Source organism: Antechinus flavipes, chromosome 4, assembly GCF_016432865.1.
Source record: "Antechinus flavipes isolate AdamAnt ecotype Samford, QLD, Australia chromosome 4, AdamAnt_v2, whole genome shotgun sequence".
Taxonomy (NCBI): Eukaryota; Metazoa; Chordata; class Mammalia; order Dasyuromorphia; family Dasyuridae; genus Antechinus; species Antechinus flavipes.
Window position 1 is genome coordinate 219,972,345 of NC_067401.1, and position 27,980 is coordinate 220,000,324.

Here is a 27,980-nt window from a genome sequence, read left to right on the forward strand (position 1 = left end):
TGTCTTAGGATTATCACTCTGGAAGTTAATGCTGGATGGATTGAATGATGGAGAGATTTGAAGAGAGGACAGTTAGAAAGCTTTTGTCATAATCCATGTGAAAAGGGATGAGAGTTGGAAATAGGTATTGGGTCCCAAGAGTGGGGAAAGAATGTGGAGATTCTGTGGGGATGGGCTGGATAAGGCTAGGCAACTAATTGGATCTATGAATAAAGAGTTGAGAGTGATGCTGAGGCTACAAACTGAATTTATCAAGTATCTCTGTGGCTGATAGTTCAATTTTGTGTGAGAGACAGAGACAGAATAAATGAGTGTATGTGTGTGCGTGCGTGTGCCAAATGCAAGGTATACTAAGCTCTGAAAAAGTAAAAATGAAAAATGACAAGTCCCTGCTTAAATGTACTTACAATCTAATGGTGGAGGTAAAGGAAGAATATGTGACCTATACACTAATAAGTAAAAAAAAACCAATGTGATGGAGGCCAACGAGACATCCATATAAATTGCTTGAAGTTTGTCGTGAGAGAGTCGAATTTTAACTGGTCAATGAAGGAAATAGATTTCAGTAGGTGGGAGAGATAGGCAAGGGAAGTACATTTCAGGCATGTGTGGGTGTTGTGCAGATGCAGGATGAGAGATTGCAGGATGAGGTTGGTGAATAGTCATAGTTCAATTTGACTTTAATAGAGTGCACAAAGGAGAGCTAGTGTCAAATATGTTGGCAAAGGCAGATTGGAATCGAATTATGATGGGTTTTAAATGTAAATTTGTAAGAGTTTGGGTAGAGCAGGAGTTCTTAACCAATTTTGTGTTATGGACCCCTTTGACAATTAGGTGAAATCTATGGACTCCTTTTCAGAATAATATTTTAAATGCATAAAATAAAATACATGTTTACAAAGGAAACCAAATATATGAAAATAAAGATACTTTTTTCCCCATCAAATTTATTCTATTTATGAACCCTCACTCAAGAATCCCTGAGAAGAAGGCAATAGGGAATTACTGTTTTTTGAGCAAAGGAATGGCATTATGAAAACAGGTTTTTTGGAGGCAGAGAGATTGTCAGAGGTTTTCACCATAGTCCAGGAGAGATGTAGCATGGGGTTGAACTAGAGTGCAGGGAAGGAAATAGATGGGACAGTTTCTGAGAATGAAAAATCTTCAAGATTTAGCAATAAATAATAAGTCAAAGATGACTTTGAACTTCTTAGATTAGCTGCCTAGATTGATAGTGATATAATCAATGGGAATAAAAAAGTCCATAATAAGGGCAGATTCGTAGGAAAGATGAATTTGGTTTTGAACAGAATTTAAAGGGCCACAAGAACTTTAAAAAAAAAAATTGTTTCTTAAAGCACTAGTGTAGATATAAATCCCTGATGAGCTTCTAAGCTGCTGTGATTGTTATTATGTAAAAACCCATATAGTTTTTTGCAAACCTAGGTTTTGCTTCTTGACTGGTATATCCATTCAGTGTTTGTCAGAAAGTTTGGCAACTTCTATAAAAAAAAATTAGAGAAACATATGTATTCATTTACAGAATCATTATCCTTTACAGACAAATTTATGTCTTCCCACTGTTGTAAGAGCTGCCTTAGAAGTCATCATGAATGGATCCTTTTCAATAAATTAAAAGTATAAAAAATGCCTCAATCCATCCAGTTTTCTATTTTTCAAAGTAATTAAGAAGGAAAGAGTGGGAAAACTGAAGAACCTTCAAAAGAAAGTGCAACTGGGATGATGAATTGAAGAGCAAAGATCTGTGGTTTGTATGGCCTGGAGAAAAGAGTGTGTGAGTGAATGAATAAATGAAAAAAACAGTCCTCAAGCTTTCAGTAGTTGTCAAACACAATGGTAAATACTTGGTAAATACAAAAGAAAAAGGTGTAGTCAACCATTGCTCTCAAGGACTTGTGTCTATGGCTGTATATTTTGGAATGATATTTTGGTGGTATGTAAAATGATTTGGAGAAATGTGAGATTCCAGGCAAGGAGACCACTGAAACTATAAAGATTGGGGTGATAAAGATCCAAACTAGGGAATTTAAAAGCTGATCTGGAAGGAAATTGGGATCAGCATATGGGATCATTCACATATTAAATGTTGAAGGTAAAAGGACCAAATTCAGATTTCAATTTTGAAAGAATAATAACTTAATAATTCATTAATAAAAATAGGGCAGTTGGAAGGAAAACAGAATTACATCTTTTTTTCTTCCTCCTAAGTCCCCTCTTCCCAATTTTGATGTACTTTCTTCAAGTAAATACAATTTCTCTGGTTACAATTTAAGAGTCTATGAGGGGCAGCTAAGTGGCGCAGTGGAGAGAGCGCCAGCCCTGAAGTTAGGATGATCTGAGTTCAAATCTGGTCTCAGACACTTTACATTTCCTAGTTGTGTGACCCTGGACAAATCACTTAACCCCATCTCAGCAAAAAGCCTCAGCAATAAAAAAAATAATAAAAAAATAGAGCCTATAATGTCTTCCAACTATTTTAATTTGCATTATTTTCATATTCCATAGTCAAGAAAAAGTAGACTAGTTCAAAATATTCCATAAAATACTGTGTTTAATAGTATCTTTGGCTATTTTCTAGAATAAGACTTGAAGATACAGAAAAATCTTGACACCAAAATATCCAATTTTACAAATGGAGGTGGAAAAGTCATTTATTCAACAAATACTAATTAGGATCTACTATGCTATTTCCTCCCCCTCCCGTTTCTACCCCCAAACAAAATAAAATGTAGTTTGCCAAATCTGAGGGCCAAATCCAGCTTATGCCTGCTTTAAATACAAAAACAAAGCTTTATTTAAAATATATTCAAAAAAATTAAAAACAAACACTCTTGGAAATACATTTAAAATTGATCAACACTTATTTTTCCTTGTGATTTCTTCTCCTTTTTATAATTTCATGAAACTAAACTGTATTTAAAGAGAATCAATGTTCTTTGCCATCATTTGGGGAGTGGCTGAACAAGTTATATATGAGTGTAATGCAATAAGAAATATAAGAAATGATCACCAGGATGATTTCAGAAAAGCCTGGAGAGACTTACATGAACTGGCATTAAGAAAAGTGAGCAGAACTAAGAGAACATTGTACATAGCAAAAAGATGATTATGTGATGATCAATTATGATGGACATTGAGGTAATTCAGGCCAATTCCATTAGACTTATGTTGGAGAGATAGAGCCATCTGCTCCAGAAAGAGCCCTGTAGGAATGAATGTAGATCACAATAGTACTTCCACCTTTTTTGATGTTTACTTTTTTTTTTTTTCTTTTTGATCTAGTTTTTCTTGTGCAGCATGATAAATATGGAAATGTGTTTAGAAGAATTATACATACTTAACCTACATTAGATTGCTTGCTGTATAGGGGAGGGGAGTGGGAAGGTAGGGAGAAAATTTTGAACACATGATTTTGCAGGGATGAATGTTGAAAACTATCTTTTACATATATTTTGAAAAATAAAAAGCTATTTTTTAAAAAAAGAACCAACATCCTTAAATATATTACATTCTATTTATATTCATTTAAAAATTATTTTAAAAATATAAACAACATGGTTGCTTGAAGCTCATTGGAATTAGTCTGATCCAATCACTCTGCTAGGCTTCTGATTCTGGGCCACTTATGGAAGAACTGAGTTGGGGAAGCAGGTACTTTTTCTTGAATAACAGTAGAGAGTTAAACAGCCTTATTTACCTGACTCCAAGAATGAGAACTTAGGACAGAAGACTCTCTCCCTTTTTTTGTTTGTATTCTTCTAATTTCAGGGCTTCTGAAACTTTTTACATTTGTACCCCTTTTCACTGAAGAAATTTTTATGTGATCTGAGAATATATCTATATAAATTAATAGGTATACAAACCAAACACAATAAATCATAAAGAAATTGATTTTAAAACAATTCTTCCATATACACATAATTTTACTATTTATTAAAGATGAAAGCAAATTTGTCTACTGATATGATTGTGCTTTTTAATTTTTACATCAAGAATTAAATCTTGGTGGAATATTTGATACTTTTTACTATTGCCAAATTTTTCATGACTCCCCTCCCCACCACATTCAGTTTCGAGATCCCATATGGGGTTGTGACTCACAATTTAAGAAGCTTTGCTATATAATCTAGCACAGTGCTTTATGAATTTATTGAAATGAGAAGCTGTTTCCAATTTCCATATTTGGGAGTGGGAGTCAATGTAATTTTGATGTTTGGGATTGAAGCTCAGAATAAAAAATACAGTTCTTTCTTCTTCAAGAGAATTAACTCCTAGGTGTCAATCATGATTAGGAATTGGGTATACTAATAAGAATGAAGATAGTCTCTATCCTCAAGAAACAAAAATTTTACTGGGAGAAACAAGTACATGGATAATAGGTAAAGAAAATGCAGAATACACAAGAGAAATACAGTACAGTGATGACAGAAAAGAAGGGAGTGCTAACAGCTGAGAAAAAGGTCAGGAGAGGCCATTTGGAGGAGGTGTCACTGTGGTATTAGGAAAGCTAGGGATTTCAAGAGGTTTGTCTCTTGAGGAGGGAGTGAATTCCAGGCATGGGGATAGCTTGGAATGTCCTGTACAGGGAACAGTGAGCAAATAGGCCAATCTGATTGGAATGTAAAGTGTGTGAGGGGGAGTAATGTGAAATCAGTTGAGAAAGATAGGTTGGAGCCAGACTGAGAAGGGCTTTAAATCCCAAGCTAAGCATTTGTATTTTCTCCTGGGGGACTGAGAAGCTAGAAAAAAGTGTGTGTGTGTGTGTGTGTGTGTGTGTGTGTGTGTTGGTTCATAACCTATTATATTCAGTTATTTTGTGGACTAACTAGACTTTTCTGAATTAGCTAAGAAACTTATAACATTATTTCTGTGAGGAAATGCCTTCTGAGTGTCTGCTACCCAGTTTATAAACCAGTGAGGTTTTTGAGGCAAGGACTAACTCATCACCTGGTTTAAGAAGAACTCAGTAAGATGGATCATCTGTATCTTGTTTCTTTTGTTCCTGGGAACTATTTTCATTCACGTTAGCACTAATTTGCTTTTGTTTTTTCATGGGGATAGGGGCAGGGGGGTTCTTTTTGAGATGTTTGGTTTTGTCCCAGTGGAGGGAGTCACGCTTAATTTCAAATAGCTGAAAAGCTCACTACCTGATGGTGACTCAAACTTTTGCCTGATGTTTTGAGGATAGATGCATTCTGGAGTGAGAGTTGTATTTGAAAGCCCTTACAAATGGGTAAAACTTGTCACAACAAAAAACAGTGCTGGAATGCATTGCCTTTGAGAACACAAGCACATCTACACATCTAAATGTATTGCCACCTTCTAAATAGTTCGACTTTGATTCTTTCCCAACCACCATGTCCTTGCCTCTCCCTTATCAACTCCCATCTTACCCTTCTTAGCCTCATCCAGAACTCGTTCATCATTTGTCTTTGCAGCAACTCTAGAACATATTTTAAAATTGGTTCATATGTGTCAAATACTCGTTTTCTATTTATCTTCTGTATTAGTATAATAAAAGGTAGTGTGTTGTAGGTGCTAGAGAGCCAAAAAGCTATGTTACTCTAAGCAAGACACTTAAAACTCTCCATTCTCTAGGCAGCACTCCAAGGTGTGTACAAGGTGCATTGTTTGAGAGTTTCTTCACTCTGACTTGTGATCTCCTGTTAGGATAATAGTTAGAAGATTTAAAATATTCTCTGCTAATGAATTTTGCAACTGACATTAAAGCCTCATTTCTTTTAGGCTTAGTCCTAAATGTTTTGATTTGGGCATGCAAAATACTCATAACTCCCATTGTTTTCTAATTATTTCAAGTGAAAAAATAATAATGATAGCTAGCATTCATATAGTGTTTTAAGATTCACAAAGCATTTATTTCATTTTATCCTCACAACAACCTTAGGAAATAGGTGTTATTATTATTCTCATTTTCCAGATGAGGAAATTGAGGTAGATAGAGATTAAGTGACTTGCCCAGTGTCTCACAGTCTTTGAAGGTCTTGATTTCAAATTTAGGACGTTGTGCTCTAAAATATACAAATAAAGATTCTTGCCTTTTAAAATAAATCTACTTTATTTTTCTCCACTAAGATAATAAAGATAATTTTTAAAAAATACCTTGTACCATTCTAAGAATAGACTAGAAAGGCAGTCACCCTACTTGAAACTTAGGTATGCCCTTATGGAAATGGCCAGAAACTTGAGTATAGAGGTAGCAGAACTTAAACTCATTAGTCTGGGAGTTAGAAAATCTACATTTGAGTTCCTAGTCTGGCATTTGCTAGGGAGGTCTATGAGCCCAAGAAAACCTTTTTCAAGCTTAGTGATTGCCTTTCTGCTCTTATACCTCATTCCACTATTATTTCATTCAGTAATACTGGCTTCCTGGTGGATCCACAAACAAGATATTCCATCTTTGGGTTCTGGTCATTTTCTCTATTGGTCCCCTGTACCTGGAATTCTCTCCCTCCTCATTTCTGCCTCTTAGATTTCCTGATTTCTTCCAAGTCCCAGTTAAATTCACACTGCTTACAGGAAACCATTTCCATCCCTTCTTAATTCTTCTCACTATTGACTATTTAATGTTTATATTTTTATAAACTGTTGATATATAACTATGGGATATATATCTAAATCATTGAAATGTGTGTGTGTATGTATTCTGATGAGATTATCTACATAGATATCTACATCACATATGTATATGTATATCTATATCCATATAATGTGTGTGTGTGTGTGTGTGTGTGTGTGTGTATTTATGTATTTATGTAGCTTGTGGATATATACTGTTTTGTATAGTGTTTCATCCCATTAGACTGTGAACTCCTTAAGGCAAGGGCTGCCTTTTACTTTTCTTTGTATGCTCTGGCATTCAATACAATTCCTTATGCATTATTGTTGTTCAGTCATGTTTGACTCTTTGTGATGCTGTGGACCATAGTGTCCCAATACCATCTATGGGGTTTTCTTGGCAAAGTTACTGGACTGATGTGCCATTTCCTTCTCCAGTGGATTAAGGCAAACAGAACTTAAGTGACTTGCCCAGTCACACAATTAGTAAATATCTGGTCAAATTTGAACTCGGGTCTTCCTGGTTCCAGGCCCAGTGCTTTGTCCATTGAGCCCTCTAGCTACCTCCAAGGGAAACAGGTTAAGTGACTTGCCCAGGGCCACACAACTAGTAAGTAAAGCTGGTTTTGAATTCAAGCCTTCCTGACTCCAGGTTTAGTACTGTATCTGCTGTATGATCTAGCTGTCCTAAATTTTTCCATAAAGATGGGCACCAGTCTCATTCTACCCAATCTGTTGGAGACTGGGCAAGGTGAGGTGCCACCATAGTTAAGCACATTACCACATGCCTACTGATAATAGGCATTTAGTAAATCCTTATTGACTGGCTGATATATCAAAGAGTGGATCATGATACTAGTACTATCTACCTCACAAAGCTTCTAAGAAAATAGTGCTTTATAAACTTTGAAGGGAATTTGAAATTTAAGACAAAGTTCTAGGTAGGCCTTTGGGTCAATTAGTATCTAGCAAAACCTCAGTTGACTGAATGTAAGCTATTTAGTAAGGGGGATTTGTTTATTCATTCATTCATTTATTTCAGGGAAGAGTGGAGTGAGATATTTTTATTCCTAGCATCCAAGCATAGTGCCTGATACATAAAAAGCATTTAATAAATGCTTATGGTAATAGACTGACCAGACCATAACCAAAGAGACCTTTAAATAAAATGAATTTTAAAAAATGCTTATTTATCAGAAAAAGCAAATTATAGAAAGTTTAAAATGTCATACCACTTACCTTTTTGTAGAAAGGTGCTGAACTTGAAATACAGAAAGACATTTGTCTTTAATCATGGTCAATATGGAAAATTTTTTGCTAGATATAGTTTATGACAGAGAGGGGTCTCTCCCATTACCCTAGGCATTCCAGTGAGTTGAAACTTTTCTGTCTGGATGAAAGTACAAGACCAGGTTTGCCAGTCATTCATTTTCTGTAGTTCTAGTGCAGATGTATTTGATGTTTTATTTTGGGCAAATCATCAACTTGGCTGTGTTCAGCTTTCTCCATGAAAAGAAGAATGGCCTATAGAGTATGAGATCAAATGAGTTAGTCATTTAAACCTGCCAAATCAAGGTCATGAAATCATAGATTAAAGATTTAAGGGACCTTAGAGATCATCTTGTCCATTCCTTATACAGATTGTAAATGAATTTAGTTCCTTGGTAGAGTAGGCAACTTTTGGAGGTACAAAAATTTATAGATAACTAAACTATTATGTATCACTAAGAAAGCTAGGTTATTAATGATACAGTGATTTGTTAGTTAACAAGTGATCTGAGAATGTGAACCTTTTAACTGACTTTTCCAGGCCCTAGGACTGAGACTGATCACTGAGAAACCACCAAGGAATCATTTTCCTCACAGAAAAGGATAAGGATTGGACCTTTAAGGAAGCAATATGGAGAAAATTCTAGATATAGATTTGGGTTCAAATTCTTTTTCTGCTACTTCTGTGTGATCTTGAGGAAGTCACTAATTTCTCTGAGTATCAAGTAGCTCTGTGACTAGAATGTTGGATTTCAGGATGAGAAAAGAGTTTGAATCTTGCCTCTGATACTTGATATGTGATCCTGGGTCAGTCACTTAATAAGTCTTGGCCCAGATTTCTTCATCTGTAAAACAAGAGTAATAATATTTACAATCAGTTTTGTAGGAAGCAAAAATGATTTAATATGTGTAAAATATTTTACAAATCTTATTGTTATTTATTCAGTTGTTTTAGTCATGTCTATTTCTTTGAGATGCATTTGGGGTTTTCATGGCAAAAATATTGGAACGGTTTGACATTTCCTTCTTCAGTGCATTTTACAGATGAGAAAATGGAGACAAACAGGATTAAGTTATTTGTCCAGGGTCACACAGCTAGGAAGTATCTGAAATCATATTTGAAATAAGATCTTCCTGACTTAAGGCCTTGAACACCATGCCAATTTGCTGCTTGACAAATCATATAGCACCATAAAAATGTTAGTTATTATTAATGTTTTCTTTAAAATGAGGGAGTTAGGCTCAATAACCTCTAATGCTTTTTCCCCGTTCTTAATCTTTGATCCTATGAGAAGATAATTTCCATCTCTGAGATCTTGATTCTGTGTTCTTTTGGATAGTGAAGAAACTAAAACAGAATCATTTAGGCTGTCAGAATTGAATTTTATTTGAGTGCCTGGAGATTGATTTTTATTTTTCTTCTATCTAGTTGGAAGAGCCAGACAGAAGACTATTGTATTTTGCAGCTAGGAATTGTTAATTTTGTGGTGATTGTGCTTGGTAACAGCATCCTTTGTGATGGATACAAAAACCTACTCCATAGCATTCCTGCTAGGTGCAGAAATACACCCCAGACATCTGGGAAAAACATTACAGTTGTTTGGCATAGGCAGACTGAAGTTCTAGTCTTTTCTTCTCTGACTTCTCTTAGCCTTAATTTCTTATTTTATTAAAGAGGAATTCTGATGCTTGTTAGATACTTTCACATTTCATTGTGGTGAGGGGTCACTGAGATAAGTAGGTAATAAGGTTTTCTATGTAGCTAAGTAGCATGAAGGTAGCCTTGGAATCAGGAAGACTCATCTTTCTGAGTTAGAATCTGATCCCAGATACTAGCTGGGCAAGTTACTTTACTTTGTTTGCCTCAGTTTCTTCATCTATAAAATTAGCTGGAGAAGGAAATGGCAAACTGCTCCAGTATCTTTGCCAGGAAAACCCCAAATTGGGTCAGAAAAAGTCATATATTAGTGAGAAGAGTAACAAGAACAATATAAAATAAAAGGCTTGGGGAAAAAAGAAAAGTGCTAAAAGATTTAGATTGGAAACTTTTTAGGATCCATCTTTTTGTTGTAGTTTACTTCTTTGTTTGTTTTTTGTACAGTAGTGTCACAGTGCCTGACAAATAGTAAACATAATGTTATGATTATTATTATTGCTGTGTGAAATCTAGCCATATTTGAATATCATTTCACTTTAAAAAGAGGGGAAAATTTCTGATCATGAGAACTTCTGGAGTCCTGCAGAAAGTAGTGCTTACATTGCCATTTTTAGCAAAAATAAATAAAAATAAAAACTTTTGGAGGCCAATTGGTCAACAAATATAATTCACAGGAGATTGTCAGGTGGTCCAGCAACATTAACTACAGTGAAAGAACCATGCTGTTTGAGAATCATTCATTGATGCTGTGGTTGTTGGTGAGGTTTTGGTATGGCCTACAGCAAATAATCCTGCATTTTTGCATATTTATTGGTATAAAATGAAAAGTGAAAATGTTAATTTGGTTTCTTACCTGGGCCATTACTATTTCAAGGTATAAAAATTAAACTTTCTTTTAAAATAGAAATAAAAAAGAAACCAGCATACAGTATCCTTGGAAAAATGCCAGTATTGAAAATTGCTCCTCTCCCTCCTGTCTTCTTTGTGAGCAAAGCAAATTTGTTAGACTTGGCTGGCATGTTAAGGTACAGTGACAATTCATGAGGTTTTGCTAAAGTGCGCCAAAGCCTGGAACGAAAATTCATCAGAATATAAGATTTGTTGGATAGTAATTCTTTCCCTTATGACTTAGATAATAGGGGCAATTCAAAAAGTTTTCAGAATTAGTTTTCATCCTGGTTAGGATTCCTCATCAGCATTATTATTAGGATTTACTATTTCATTCTTTTTAGGAAAGTAAGAATATTAAAATGAGTATACATTAAGATGAGTAAACCATTTTGTTTTCACAAAACTGAAAGTTTGAGTTACTCAAAAATGGACTCTTCAATTTTTTTCCTTTTGCCTTTTTACTAACATGTTTTTAGGCTAGTAGAAAAATGGTTTGAGCAGGTATGAAAAAGATATTTCCAAAACCCCAGAGGTCTGTAAAATCTTTTGGAAAATAAGAATGGGTACAGATAGAATTATTTGCTTTAAATGGACAAAATCTTAGTTTCATTTTAAATTGTAGTTGCAAACTGGCTACAGTTATTTTTAGGATATCTTAGTGGTACTTGTCATTGTTGGACATTAGCATTTTGGAGAAATGCCTGACTTGTATGCCAAGAAAGTCATTGACCAAAAGAAAGGCTTCCTTTACAATGAAAATATTTGTAGTAGCGTTGTTTATGGTAGCAAAGAATTGGAACCAAAGTAGATACTCACCTAGCAGGTAATGATCAAACAAATTGTGGTCCATGAATTTTAAAATTCTGTTATAAAGGATGGTTCTCTGGAAGGGAGATGCATACAGGAAAAAAATGAAGGTGATATAAAAAAATATCATGAGAAATATATTTACAAAAAAATTAAAAATGCCTGTGCCAAGCGAGTGATTTTTCTCAGTAGTGTTATTAATGAGAATACTCTGGTTCTTAGCATTCTGGTTTTTGGTTTAAAAGTGGTCATAGTATGATGGTCTTAGAGAAAAACCTCTATCTTATTAATCAGGTGGACATGACTTCTTAATAAATAAGCTATTTTTGGTGCATTTATAACCCAAAACTTGGGAAATCATCTAGGTGAATATATGAGTGCCATTTTTTATTCTAGTGCTTGCTAATATTCTACTGTTGATAATTATTGATTTGATCAATTCTCTGAAATGTAATCTCTCCAGCATTAAATACCAGTGTTATAATTAATAATGCAGTGCTTAACTTGTTTTCAGAAGTTTTGTCTTGCCTGCCATATGCCAGAGAGTTTTATAGTTGTCTAATCCATGTTTTATTAGAAGAAATGACTTAGTATTACTATAAATAAAAGTATGTTGCTGATCCTCCAGTTATCTTAAATGATGGGCTTTTAAAATAAAAAAGCAATGTGTCATGTATGCTTTGGTCTCCTTCCCTTCCCATCCCTTTATTCAGATTAACTTTGTCTAAATGTGTCTTTAAAAGTCAGCTTTGAAAATTGTGGGCTATCTGTGAACCTCTTGAGGATTATTATATGCTTGGTAGAAATGAATTTATTCAGGCTATCCAGATTGATAAAGTGCCTTGATATTTTTTCAAAGAATAAATTCCTCTATTTTTCTTGTCTTTCACTTCTTTCAGCCTTTTTGAGCTTTTGTTTTATAGGGCTTATAATTGTTGTCTACAGTGTGCTTAAGTTTAGAGATTGCTATTTTTAACTTGGGGGCAGGCACAAGGAGCATGATCCTTTTTTTTTTTTTTTTTTTTTTTTTGGTTAGATTTAGCAGTAATCAATAAATTATGATCAAAGACCCTTAAGTGAGTGAGTACCAAACTGGGACTTCACTCTTATTACTTCTTTTTTTGAAAGATAGGAGTTATCTTCTGGTGACAGGCTAATCTACAATGAGGGTGTAGTCCTCAAAGGCTTTGATTGTATTAACTTGAATTTGAGTTATTTAAGCTAAGTGTGGAGTGGTCGAGGTTACAAAGGTTACAAAGGTAGATTCAAGTCATTGTTCTTGCCTGTTGAAGTATATTGGAAGTCAGAGTTTCATCCTTTTCTTTTTCCTGCTCCAGAAATTCCATTGGCTCCCCAATTAGGGCCTTTTGGATAAAGTACAAACCCTTCTTAAATAGCTCTTCCTAATTTAAAAAGCTCTGTAACTATAGGTGAGTAGGTGGCACAATGAATAGAGTATCAGGCCTGGAGTCAAGAAAACCTGAGTTCAAATTCGGTCTCCCACAGTTAACTAGATGAGTCACTCATCTAGTGACACTGGGCAAATCACTTAACTTGTTTGCCTCATTTTCTTCATCTGTAAATATGAGCTAGAGAAGAAAATGGTAAACCACTCTAATATATTTGTCAAGAAAACCCCAAATGTATTTTCAGAGTCAGATTTGACTATAGTGATTGAACAATAACGAAAATAACTGCAGCCTTTGCATTTCTAAGTTTATGGCACACTGTTCCCACTCATGAGCTCTGTTACCTATACAGACTATGGTCCTTGCTGCCCCTTATGCATTACATTGTTCCAGTCTTCCCCACTTCTGAAATTTATTCCTTTCTCCCTTCTGCCTTGTAGAGTCCCTACTTTCATTCAAATCATAAGTCAAATGCTATGTCCTACAGGAAGCCTATCTTGATCCCTAAAATTATGGGTTACTCTCCATACTTCTCCTTCCCTACAAATTATTCTGTATTTACTTTGTATATGTAGGGTATCTCAAAGAGTAATTTTTCCAATATAATTGTATATATTTTAATTTACACAATTAAAACATTATTTTGAGAAGAGGACATAAAACTTCACTGGAATACTCCTGGTATCAATGAAGTGAGCGCATTCTCAGAGACAGACAGACTTTAAGGCATAGAATTATCTTCACATTTGGGATCAAGAATCATAGAAGAGAAAACATCACAAGTTCTTTAAAGTTTATTAGGTAAAATATAGCTTCTCTTAAGTTGACTTCTAAGGTAATAATAAGAAAAAGTAGATTAAATGTTTGACTCTTTAACTTTAAAAAAATGTTTATTATATTGACTCAATCAACAAACATTAAGTCCTTATTATGTGCTAGATATTATGTTGTGTTAAAGATAGAAAGAAAGCAACAAAACATAGTTCCTTTAAGGAACTCATATCTAATAGGTGAGACAACATGCAGAACAGCTATGTTCATATAACATATATACAACAAAAATGGGAGGTGTGACTGGGTTAGAAGAAGGTATTGTAGCAATTAAAAGAGTGAGCAAGATCTCTTGCAGAAAGTTAGATTTGAGCTGTGTCTTGAAGGAAGCCTGGGGAGTCAGGAGATAGAGGTAAAGAGAGAACCTTTCTATTCTAGACATGAGGAACAGTCAGTGAAAAGACATTGAGTTAGAAGTATATTTCTTTTATCTAAATAATATCTAAAATAATATTCTAAAATGTTTCCCTGAAGTTGACATTTCACATGTCATAGACAAACTGTTTTAGACTTTTGTCAGATAATAGTCAGCTAAATATTTAATAGAAATTTATCCTTAGGCCTTGTTCCATTATTGATGTCTATATAGATTTTGCACACTAATGTTCCTTTCACTATTTCTTAGCAAGATTTACAGATTACCATATCATAAGGAAGAAACCTCTAGAGATCAGCTAATCTAATCCTCAGAAAATACAGTGAAAAGAACAGCTTTGGAATCAGAGGAACTGAGTTTAAACCTCTCTATGTACAATTATGATCTCCATGTAATCATACAGTTGCATTTAACAGAGTAATTGCTATATAAGTTAGTGTTTATATCTATTTTTTTTTTCTCTTTAGGCTCAACAGTTAAATAAGGAACCACTTCTTATACTTCTCTTGTATTCTGTTTGTTTTAATACCTAGCATAATGCTGGTCACATTATGAAGACTTAGAACTTAACTGCTCGTTTTTGTCAAGGAAGAGTTGATAAGTTTGATGTTAGATTTGATAGGAATGATAGAACTGATGTGAAATATGAAAGAAAGTGTGTGGGATGGGTGCTAGACCTCCTTTCCCAAGTTAGCTAATCAGAGACATCTTCAGGCTTTCCAAGAGAAAGTATTTATCTAGTCCCTGCAGGGAGAGGCCCAACACACCCAGGAGGCATCCCAGCTCCAGCATGTGCTTGACCCAACCATCAGGAAGTAGAACACCCTGTTAAATAGGAAAAGACCAAAGCCTTTTCATTGGATAGTGTTTGCTTCCTATGGGTCTACTTCGTGTAACTTCACTAACTTTGCTGTGATTTCTGCATCCCAGGGTTCAAGGCCTGATTTTCTGCCTCTGAGAAGAAGGGTCATGTGACTTAGTATCAAACTGAGAAAGCTTCATCCAATCAGTTCCATTCAAAAGAAAGGAGTAATTATTGAAGTTATGAGTTGAAGATTGCCTAACCTGTCAATCAGAAGTATACATTTTGATTATCCAAGTGTGTAGGAAAAAAAAAGGAATGTACTTGGCCTGATATATAGTAAAATGCTTTTTTTTGTCACATAGGTATTAATTTAGAGAGTTGTTATCTTCATTCTGTCCATCCATAGGTTTTTAAGGTAGTTTTATTCTACTTAATTGTGTTTAGGACCGTAAATCACGATATTTACTGAAATAATTTCCCCTAATTTTTTCATTGATACAGGGGGTTTAGGTAAAGAATTACATAGTGAGAATGGTCTTATAGGTTTGATAAGAACTCTTAAAAGGTCTGTGCAGTAATTATTACTGAAAGTTTTCACTTTTTCATGGTTTGATGGTGTTAGAATTCAAAGGAAGCTCAGAAATCATCTAATCCAAACCCTTCACTTTATAGTTAATGAAACTGAGGACTAGAGAAGGGAAGTTGCTTGTTCTAATTCATACAGTGAGTTAAAGATAAAACTGAGACAAAGAATTCAAGCATATCTGGAATCTCAATGCTGTATACAAAATTCAATTTAGCAAATATTTATTAAGTATGAACTAGATGCAAGAGGCTGATTTGGTATAGAAGGAAGAGCCCTGATTTTGGGGTCAGAGGACCTGGGCTTCTAGGACTTTAGGAAAATTACTTTGTCAGTTGCATGGAGACTAGATTGCAGGTGGAGAGACCACATGCAATTTAGGGAATTTTAGAGGCTGGTGAGATAGTCCAGGTACTAGGAATGATCAAATCCTGAATTAGAGTGGTGACTGTGAATAGAAGGGGTAAATGTTAAAGTTGGGGAGGCAGTCATTTCTAAAATATATAGAGAATTGACTCAAATTTATAAGAATACAAGCTATTCTCCGATTAATAAATGGTCAAAGGATATGAACGGACAATTTTCAGATGAAGAAATTAAAGCCATTTCTAGTCATATGAAAAAATGCTTTAAATCGCTATTAATCACAGAAGTGCAAATTAAGACAACTCTGAGGCACTACTACACACCTCTCAGATTGGCTAAGATGATAGGAAAAGATAATGATGTTGGAGGGGATGTGGGAAAACTGGGGCACTAATATATTGTTGAGGGAGTTGTGAACTAATTCAACCATTTTGGAGAGAGTGCATATCCTTTGATCCAGCAGTCTGTGCTGGGTCTGTGTCCCAAAGAGATCATAAAAAAGGGAAAAGGACCCACATGTGCAAAAATGTAAAGGAAAGGATGCCCAACATTTAGGGGGTGGCTAAACAAGTTATGATATAATGAATGTTATGGAATATTATTGTTCTATAAGAAATAAAAATGTTTATAGCAGCCTTTTTTGTAAGGCATTCCATTTCATTCATAGGCAAGGAAATGGAAACTGAATGGATGCCTATCAGTTAGGTAATGGCTAAATAAGTTATGGTATATGAATGTTATAGAATATTATTGTTTTATAAGAAATGATTAGCAGGATGATTTCAGAGAGGCCTGGAGAGACTTACATAAACTGATGCTGAGTGAAGTGAGTGGAACCAAGAGAACATTGTATACATTAATAAGAAGGTTATGTGATGATCAGCTCTGATGAGCTTGTCTTTTCAACAATGAAATGGTTCAGGCTAATTCCAATAGACTTGTGATGGAGAGAGTGATTTGCATACAGAAAGAGGATTGTGGAGACTGAATGTGGATCACAACATAGAATTTCCATCTTTTTTGTTGTTCACTTTTTTGTTTTGTTTTTTTCTCATTTTTTTCTTGTTCAGTATGATAAATATGGAAAATATATTTAGAAGAACTGCACATGTTAAACTTGTATTGATTAGTTGCTGTCTAGGGGAGGGCGCAGGGTGAAGAAAGGGAGAAAAAGGGAACACAAAGGTTTTGAAGGGTGAATGTTGAAAACTATCTTTGCATATATTTTGAAAATAAAATGCTATTATTTAAAAAAAATTAAAGAAATTAATGCTAGAGAGGCAGAATTGTCAATAATTGGCATTTGCTGGAAAATGTGGGATAAGGGAGAGCAATGGGATGAATTTGACTCCAAGCTTGTGCAACTTAGTGTCTAGGAGAATAATGGTGCCTTCAACCAAATAGGGAAGAGGAATGAGTTTGGGAAAAGATAATGAGTTGTGGTTTGGATGTGTTGTACTTTCGATGCCTTGAGACATTCTATTTTTTCTGTGTGAGAGAGAAAGTATTATGGTATATTAGGAGTATGGCTTTAGAGTTTTAAGTCTTACATGTGACAGTCCTGCCTTTGTAATCTTGGGCATGTCATTTAGCCTATTAATATCCCAGACAACTTTTTAATACTTAGTAAGACCTACACTTTTTGTGGGGGTAGTTAACATAGTGTAATAGATAATTTTGAGTCTGGAGTCAGGAAGACTCCTCTTTCTGAGGTCAACTATAGTCTCAGACTTACTAGCTGTATGACCTTGGGTAAGTCAGTTACCTTGTTTGTCTCTGTAAATTGATCTGGAGAAGGAAAGGCAAACCACTCCAATATCATTGCCAAGAAAACTCTAAATGGGGTCAGACACAACTAAACAGTAACAATTTTTGTACTCTTTAAGATTACAAAACCCTGTTCATACAGATTCTCATTTGATCATTATAATAATACTGTGAGATATTTGCTATGATTATCCTTTGTGACCCTAAATTATTGATAATTGGAAGTTCCCTAGACTGATGAAATCATATTTCTGCAAAAAAAAAAAAAAAAAAAAGTCTGGATGGTTTAGATCAAAGCTACTTAAAGTGTAATTTGAGACTTCACATGGAGTCACAAATAAAAGTAGGAGTCATGATTTATTATCAGTAAATCTTTGATTTGTATACCTATATAACTTGGGTTGCATAAAAATTTCTTAGGCAAAAAAGGGTCACAAGTGGAAAAAATCTTAGAAGCTCTGATTTAGATTATAATATGAGAAAAAAGGAGAGGAGATGCTGTTTTCACTGCAGGTCTGGCAAATAGAATTACTTTTATACTTTATATAGAATGATGATAATAGTATTTATAGTATTTTAAGGTTGGAATAGTTCTTTATATTTCATTTGATCCTCACAACAATCTTGTGTGAGGTAGGTAATTTTTTTAAAATAACTTTTTATTGATAGAACTCATGCCAGGGTAATTTTTTTTACAACATTATCCCTTGCATTCACTTCTGTTCCAATTTTTCCCCTCCCTCCCTCCACCCCCTCCCCCAGATGGCAAGCAATCCTTTACATGTTGAATAGGTTACAGTATATCCTGGATACAATATACGTGTGCAGAACCGAACAGTTTTCTTGTTGCACAGGGAGAATTGGATTCAGAAGGTATAAATAACCCGGGAAGAAAAACAAAAATGCAAGCAGTTTATATTCATCTCCCAGTGTTCTTTCTTTGGGTGTAGCTGCTTCTGCCCATCTTTGATCAATTGAAACTGAATTAGCTGTGAGGTAGATACATATCAAAGGCAGGATTCAAACACAGGTCTTACCCACTTTCAATCTAATGCACTCTGCCATTTTGATAGATAAAGCCATTTTTCCTCCAAGGCATTTATATGTGTACATATGTATGTATATATGTGTGTATATTCAATTAAGCATTCAGTTAAGTTAATCAATAGATGGGTTTAGAACAAAATCACAAGTGAATTTAAATTCAGTGTTTCTAGAATTTTAATTTGACAAGGAATCATGACTAAATGCCCAAATTAAACTCATTATTCATTGTTTCTTTGATCAAGAATCTTGACCATTTAATTTTGTTAGTAATGAATTAAATTTTAAATATATGGAACTAGGGCCAGTATTATAACTATGCCTTTTTGACCATGTTTTCTTCAAGACAAAGAGAACTCTCATGCTTGAGTAAACACCCGGGGTACATTGTGAAAGTGCCCAACTGCTTAAACAATTGGCATTGGTTTGGTTATTCAAATGAGTGACTTGCTTGAAAGGCTTTTATGTCCATTAATACTTTAGTTCAATCACTTTAAAGAAATTTCACTATTTTTTTTTCTGTAGATTTGAATAACCCACCAATTACAGATGTCAAAATGATCAATCATTTTATTGGACATTATTTATCACAGATAACTCTCTTGTATTACCTAATGAGAGATGATTTGTTTTACTTTTGAAACATTCTGAATGATAAGAGCTGATGCAGAGTGATATAAACAGAAGAAGGAAAACAACACAAAGAAGACAACAGGAAATGGAAAGGCGCACCCCCTCTCCCCCCCAGCCAAATTCCTAACTACCTGTATATTTATATGACTGTAGAGAAATGACCCTTATTTTTATATTTATTATATTTTATATTATATTTATGATTTATATTATCTATATTTTATTACTTTGCTTATTATTTTGCATTATTATATGAAGCTCCTTGTGAAATAATTTTTAAAGTATTTTTTAAAAATTAGCATCTGAAATACAATGGGCTTGTGACCCACAATTTCTACAATATTTGTAGAAATAAACATATGACTTTTATCCCTGTCAATTACTGTCCTCATAAGCTCTCTCTCTCTCTCTCTAGTTGTAAAAAAAAAAAATCTGTGGCTAATTAAATGGCGCCAGTTATCATTAATTCATACCATTAATAAAAGCAAATGCTTGTTGACTGACTGAGCAATGCCTTAAACTTTCACATGGTCAGAAAATTTGGATAATGAACTTATATGAAACTGATGCATCTTATGTGAAACTTTTGTCTTTCAGCAATTTTTTCAGCTAGTGAAATTACGGAAACTTGGACTTAGTGATAATGAAATTCAGAGGCTCCCTCCAGAAATTGCTAACTTCATGCAGCTAGTGGAGCTGGATATATCTCGAAATGGTAAGCAAAATTTACAAATTATTATTTACTATACTTTGTGACAACAAATTGAATCGAGAAAGACATTATTGCTAGAATATATACTTTTCTTGAATCTTGTGGTTCTAGAACATATTTGTATTCTAAGTGCTTAGGATCGTGCCTGATGAGTAGTAAGAGCAGTGCAGGAGGGAAAGATTGCTGATGAATTGATGTTAAAAAGACTTGTGTTCTGATCCTGTCTTAGATGTTTATAAAGCTCTGTGATGCCTTTCAAGTTATTTATTCTCTTTTAGCCTCAGTTTCCTAAGCAGTAAAAGGAGAATAATGGAACCTATGTTCTGGGGGTTTTATGAGTCTCAGATAAGATAATGTGTATAAAGGGTTTTGCAAACTTCAAAATACTAAATGCTAGTTGTTATCATCATCATCATCTTTGCTTGGTAGAGTAAAAAATACTGGAACTACCTTGTTCTTGAATAGTTGAATCAACTCTAAATAATTGCAAAATACTTACCCACTCACATGCTTTTTTGAAATCACCTTGTTCTTTTTAATGCTGGTACAATCTTTGTAAGATGCATTAAACTATCATTCTTTTTTCATTTCCTCATCCTGGGACTGTGTGTACTTCTAAGCCTTGTTAAATATTGTTTATTTAACGAGAACAGATCTGCAGTTGTGTTTCACTGACATCTGTGACACATTTATTCTTTAGTATAGCTTTGTGAGTATTTTTAAACAAAAAAGATCTGTTTAGTTCAAAAACTTTTACTAGTCTGCAAAATGCCCATCTTAGTCTCTTTTTAGTGGCCATTTTTACCAATGCTCATATATCTGTTTAGTTAATCTCTGTTCTGAAGAAACACAGCATTAATATTGTCTCAATTCTATAAAAATATTTTTACTTAAAATGTGGTCATTAGCAAAAATAAAAATAGAAGGGATATATCCTCACATAAAACATAAAGTCTTTAGCACTTAACTAAATAGGACTAACTGAATAAACAGACCAAAAAAAAAGGCAATGCCTTTTGTTTTCCATTTTAAGGTATTGCTAATCCTTGTCAGGAAATCGATAAACTTTTATAAAAGCTAAAACAATTATTGATCTCTGATAAGAATGGAAATGATTGAATGGGAATTTTTTTTTCTATCAGATTTCTCATATGAGAGTTTGCATACAGGATATAAAAACATTAAGAAGAAATTTGTAAGACCAAAAACCATTCTCCAAATGATAAGTTGTCAAAAGGTATGAACCAACAGTCCAAGGAAATTGAAAAATATAGCAACGTTAGGAAAGAATGCTCTAAATTAAGATTTGACAAACTATGATGGGAACCCCAAATTGGGTCTATTACCTGTTTTTGTATAACTCTTGAGCCAAAAGTAGTTTTTACATTTTAAAATACAATAAAACTTCATGAAATACTTCAAATATAATAACATTTTATTAAAAAATGTAAAAAAAACAGTTTTAACTTATCAGCTATACAAAAAAAAGCTGCAGGATTTGGGCTATAATTTCCCTAATACTTCCTCTGAATTGCTAATAATTAAAAGAGATGCAAGTCAGAACAACCCCGAGATTTCACATTACATCTAGCAAATTGGCAAGGAAAAGAAAAGATTGATGTAGTCAGTGACAGAGGGGGCATAGATGGACAGCCACACTAGTGTGTTTTTGTTGGAATTGTGAATTGATACAACTATTCTTAAAAGTAGCTTGGAATTATACAAGTAAAATGGCTAAAATGATTATATTCTTTCCCCTAGAGATTCCACTTCATCTCCAAAAAGAAAGTTTCCATGTTCAACAAAATATTTATGTTGCATTTTGGCATTTTGTGGTAGCAAAGAACCTGAAACAAAGTAGATATCTGTCAATTGGAGAATGGCCAAATAGATTGTGGGTAATGAATGCAATAAGAATATTAATGAACTGAAAGAAACAATGAATATGAAGAATATAGAGAAACATAGAAAGACTTAACATGAACTGATACAGAGTAAAGTAAGAATAATCAATAAAACTATCTAGAAATTACTGCAACAAAGTAAATGCAAAGATGAACAACCATAAAACATTTCAAAATGAATTTGTAAAAGTATGAAGAAAAGCTCGACCCAAAGAAGAAATATGAGAAGTTGCCTCTGCCCAATTCTTTGCAAAAATGAGTAGTCCCCAGATGTGGACTATTGCAATAGAATGCCCTTTTTTTGATGTATTGATCCATTTTTATTGATTTCTTTTTTTTATTGGTTTTATTTGTATGGGTATATGGCTTATTCAAACATATATGAGCCATATATATGTATATTTGTCCAAATTCTAACCCTCCTTTCCTCATAGCCCTTCCTGAGATAGTTAGCAATGACATAGACTATACATGTGTTATTGTATAAAATATATTTTCATATGAGTTGGTTTTTTTTTTTTTTTTGGAACCAAACTCAAACTAAAAAGAAAGATGCTTCTGTCTATATTGACACCATCACTTCTTTTTCAGGAGGCAGGTAGCCCTTTTTATCATGAGTCCTTTGGGATAGTCTTGGATAATTGTACTGCTGAAAATAATTCATTCACAGTTGTTTATTATACAACATTGCTGTTATTGTGTACAGTTTTTTTTCCTGGTTTTCCTCACTGCTCTGCATCAGTTATAAGTCTTTCCAAGTTTTTTTTTTTTTTTTTGAAGTTATCCTGCTTGTCATTTATTTTTTCTTTTAACGATAGCTTATTTTCAAAATAACATGCAAAGATAGTTTTCAGTATTGACCCTTGCAAAAACTTGTGTTCCAAATTTTTCTCCCTTTCTCCCCTTATCCATCTCCCCTAGACAGCAAGTAATTCTGTATATATTAAACATGTGTAATTCTTCTAAACATATTTCCACATTTATCGTGCTACACAAGAAAAACCAAATCAAAAAGGGGAAAAAATGAGAAAGGGGGAAAAAAGCACTCCTTGTCATTTCTTATAGCAGAATACCTATAACACAATTTGTTCAGCCATCCCCCAATTGATAGGTGTCCACTTTATATCCAATTTTTAGTCTTCACAAAAAGTGCTGCTATAAATATTTTTATGCAAGTAGGTTCTCCCTGCCCCTTTTCTTTTTTTCTTTATTTTGTCTTTCTTTTTTAATTTCTCTGGGATACAGACATAGTGGTGATATTGCTAGATCAGAGGATATGTACAATTTTTTTTAGCTTTTTGGGCAGAGTTCCAAACTGCTCTCCAAATTGGTTGGATCAGTTCAAAATTCTATCAACAGCAGTGCATTAGTGTTCCAGTTTTCCCACATTCCCTGCAACATTTATCATTTTCCTTTTCTCTTATGTTAGCTTATGGTAGTGTCTCAGAGTTATTTTAATTTGCATTTCTCTAATCAGTAATGATTTGGAGCATTTTTTTTTGTATGATTGGAGGTTTTAATTTTTTCATCTAAAAATTTCCTAGTCATATCCTTTGACCATTTATCAATTGGGGAATGACTTGTATTCTTATATATTCGACTTAGTTCTCTATGTATTGAGAAGGCCTTTATCAGAGGTATTCACTGTAAAAATTTTTCCCTCAGTCTTTTTGCTTTTGTTTATATATACTCTTTAATTTAATACAATCAAAACTATCCATTTTACATTTCATAATATCTTTTAATTTTTTGTTTGATCCTAAAATTTCCCCTTATCCACAGACTTGACAGGTAAACTATTCCATGCTGCTTATGGCATCACTCTTTGTGTCTAGACCATGTACCCTTTTTGATCTTATCTTAGTATATAGTGTGAGAGGTTGGTCTATACCTATTTCCTGCTATATTGTTTTACAGTTTTCCTAGCACTTTTTGTCAAATTATGAGTTCTTGTACCAAAAGGTTAGATCTTTGCATTAATCAGATACTAGACTTACTTCTGTGTGTTTTGTACCTGATGTATTCCAGTGATTCATCACTCCATTTCTTAAGCAGTAACAGATTATTTTGGTAGTTGCCACTTTATATAGTTTGAGATCTGGTACAGCTAGACCATCTTCATTTACATTTTTAAATTCCCTTGATATTCTTGACCTTTTGTTCTTCTACATAAACTTTATTATTCTTTTTTAGCTCTATAAAATTTTTTTTCTTGGTAGTTTGATTTGATTCTGGATAAATTAATTTAGATAGAATTGTCATTTTTATTTTATTGACTTGTCTACTTATAAGCATTTTTCCAGTTGTTTACATCTGACTTTGTGTGAAAAATATTTATAATTGTATTCATATAGTTCCTGAGGTTGTCTTGGCAGATAGGTTATGAAGTATTTTATATGGTGGGTAGTTTTGGAATTTCTCTTTCTATTTCTCCTGCTGGACTTTATTGGTACTAGGTAGAAATGTTGAAAATTTTTAAAGTAAACTCCATTTATTCCTGTTTTTTTTTTTTTTAAATAGGAATAGGTGCTGTATTTTTCAAAAAAATTTTTTGCATCTGTAGAAATATTCATATAATTTCTGTTAGTTTTGTTACTTTTATGGTCAGTGATAGTTTTATTAAAAATGAAGCAACCCTGTGTTCTTGGTATAAAACCCACTTGGGTCATAGTATATTGTCCTTGTGATGTATTGCTGTAATCTCTTTATTAATATTTTCCTTAGTACTTTTACATCAATATTCATTAGGGAAATAGTTTTTGTTTCTCTGTTTTTGCTCTTTCTGGTTTAGGTATCAGCACTATATTTACACTATGAAAGAAATCTGATATGACTTTTCCTTTGTATATTTTTCCAAATAGTTTTTGTAGCGATTATTCTTTAAATATTTGATAGAATTTACTTTGGTAAAATCTATCTGGTCCTAGGGATTTTTCCTTAGGGAGTTCATTCATGGCTTGCTGATAAAAAGCTATAATCCTTTTCTATTCCCATTCAGTTATCTAACATTCTATTTACCTCCTTAACTTCTTTCTTGTTTTTCTAAAAAAAATTAATTTAATTGCTTATTTTTAAATGTCTAGTTCTGAGAGGGGAAATTTGGGATCCTACCCTAGTATAGTTTTACTGCCTGTTTCTTCCTATAACTAGTTTGTAACTTCTTTAAAAATTTACATGCTATTCCATTTGGTGTATATATTTTTAATACTTTAATTTTTTTCTTTTAATTAGATCTCTTTTTGCTTTTCCTTTGTCTGAGATCATGACTGTTACCCATTGGTGTTGCTTTGTTTGGTTTTTTACTTTAATTGAAGCATAATATCTACTCTATCCCATTTTATTTTTTGTATGTCTCTGTGTTTCAAGTATGATCCTTGTTAAAAGCATATTGTAGACTTTTCTTTTTTAATCCATTATGCTGTTTCCTTCTATTTTATGGTTGACTTCATCCCATTCATATATATAGTTATGATAATTTCCCTCTATCCTATTTTTCCTCCTGTTTATTCTTCTTTTTGTATCTCACCTTTCCCCTTATTCCTCCTCATGTGGGTCTTACTTCTAATTATCACCTCCCCCAATTCATTCTCCCTTTTATCCTTTTATTCTCATTCACTTCTCCCTTCCTCTTTATCTCATTTCCATCAATCTATACACCTTATCCCATTCCATTAATCTAAACAGCCTCCTGTATCTCACTTTTCCCTTTCCCAGTAAAAATTATCTTCTCTAGTAGGAATGTAAACAATTTGATCTTATTGAATCTCTCTGTTTTCTCTTTCGTGTTTACCTTTTAATGCTTTTCTTGCTTCTTGTTAGGAATGCTTGAAAGTCCTCAATTTCATTAAATTTCCCATTTCTTCCCTGTGAAGCATCAGTTTTGCTGGGGAGGTGATTTTTGTTTTTTAATCCAGACTTTTCTGAGTTCCACAATATTGAATAGGACTGACTGGATAAAGTTTTCTCAAGAAGTTTGAGTCTAGGCCTAAGTCATGTGATCCCTTTTCCCAGCCGTCTTTAGAACTGGAAGATCCCTCTTTGGGCCAAGGTTGCAGGAAGTCATATGATTGCTAGGCCTATAGGTCTAAAGGCCAAGACCCTAGGTCAGTGATAGGAAGTGACATGACCCACAAGAAGCAGACAACATTGATGACTACTGGTCAATGATGATTACTTCCTTTTAGTCTTTCCAATGAGAAGTCTTGGGTCTTTTGCTATTTAACCAGCTACTACTTCCTGTTGAGCAAGTCAACAAGCACATTTTGGGAGCTGAGATGTCTCCCAGGTGTGCTTGGGCCTCTCCCTGAAGGGACTTAATAAATGCTTTATTTTTGTACCTGAAGATGTCTCTGGTTAGTTAATTTGCGAATGAGGGTCTAGCATCCATCCCACACAATATCATATTCTATGTCTCCCCTCTTCCTCCCCCCCCCTCCCCCCCCCCCCCCCCCCCCTTTTTTTTTTTTTTTTGATGTAGTTGATACTAAATCTTGTGTAATCCTGATTGTGGCTCCATATTAAATTGTTTATTGTTACCTTGATTTAAGAACTCTGAAATTTGACTAATATTTTTGGGAGTTTTCAAAAATAATCATTTTTTATTAATTTAGAGAAGATATTATAAAGGGCATATGAATTAGTATCACCATCACCCAACATGGAGGGACCCTGAGAGGTTCATTTCATTTTTTTTTCCTAATTTTATATATTAGGAAACTGAGGCCCAAGCATTTGAGGTGACTTTCCCCAAAGATCATACAGTAAATACAGAGGCATACTAGCCCCGAGGCTAGACCTCTACTTTTAGTATTCCTTGTACTGTATTAGGCTACCTCTGCCATTAGAGCTTTTTGGTACTGAAAATGAAAAGGGAGTTTTTACATTAAAATATTTTTACATGATAATTTGAACAAGATGGAAAAAGAAATGTACATATCTTGCTGTGTGTCCAATTTTGTTTTCCAGCATGTAGTTATAAGAAGCCTTTCCTAAAAACATTGTCAAGACAAGAATTACTCTTGTCTCCCTGGGACTCATCCCCTCTCCATTTTTTTTTTTTTTTTTATTCTTTTTGCTCAGTTGCTTTCTGTTTGTCTGCAGGTGTTTACATCTTGTGAGGGATCATGCTGTCTTCTGCCTTCTTGTTAAAACAGTTTTAGAATTGCTGAAGGGGAAGATGCCCAGATGGAGGGTGGCTGATACATGGATTCTTTCAGTGGTTCTTGAAGCAGAAGGTGGTTGAGGTAGAATTGTGTTTGCTTGTTGCATCTTTCTTAGTGAAAAGAGAGGCTGTAAGTGATAACCCAGCTTTTTCTCTCCTCTCCTCAAGGCCTCATTTCCCCCCAAATCTCCTTCCCCTTTTATAGAGTTGAAATAAGATTAAAATGGAGGTTGAGGACAGTCCAGTAGAGGGAAGGAGGTCACAAAGTTTGTTGTTAGAGAGGTATATGTATAAGGGGGAGAGACAGTCATTCACAAACTCTGCCATTGTTCATTACTTATAATGGATAAATTTTTATTAAATGTCCAGTACATACGTAGCATTGTGCCAGGCAGTGAGGGTACAAATTTGGAAATGAAGCAGTCCCTGCTCTCAAGGAATTTATATTTTATGGGGGAAGACAATGAGTACAAACAAAGTATATCTGAAGTAATTGAAAGATAACTCTGACTAATTTCTAATTTTCCTAGCAATTTTTGTCAAATAGTGAGTCCTGATTTTAGAAGCTGGGGTCTTTAGGTTTATCAAAGTAGATTACTGTAGTTATTGACAATTGTGTCCTGTGAGCCTACCCTATTCCTCTGAATTCTATTTCTTAGCCAGTACCAAATAGTTTTGATGACTGCTGCTTTATAATGTAGTTTAGGTCTGTTACAGCTAGGCCATCTTCATTGACATTTTTTTTTTCCTCTTAATTCCCTTGAAATCCTTGACTTTTTGTTCTTCCAGATGAACTTTGTTATGATTTTTTCTAGTCCTGTAAAATAATTTCTTGATTGATATGACACTGAACAAGTAAATCAATTAAGGTAGATTTGTCATTTTTATTATATTGCTATTATTATATTTATTATATATTATAATGCTTGGCCTATCCAAGAGCACTTGATATTTTTCCATTTGATTAGTATGGCAGAAACTAGGCATTGGCCCACACCTACCACCCTATACCAAAATAAGGTTGAAATGATTTCATGATTTAGACATAAAGAGTGATACTATAAGCAAATTAAGAGAACAAAGAAAAGTCTATTTCTCAGATCTGTGGAGCAGGAAGGAATTTATGGTCAATGAATATTTTGGAATGCAAAATCGATAATTTTTATTA

The 27,980-nt window shown here is 33.9% G+C and overlaps 1 protein-coding gene across 1 annotated transcript in view; it reads left to right on the top strand.

Annotated features, from left to right (window-relative positions):
* LRRC1 (leucine rich repeat containing 1) overlaps positions 1-27,980 on the top strand; it is a 166,060-nt gene that overhangs the window by 30,296 nt on the left and 107,784 nt on the right. The window contains exon 2 of the mRNA XM_051997167.1: positions 19,633-19,750. Coding sequence (XP_051853127.1) covers positions 19,633-19,750 — 118 coding nt within the window. The remainder of the gene's footprint in view (positions 1-19,632; positions 19,751-27,980) is intronic.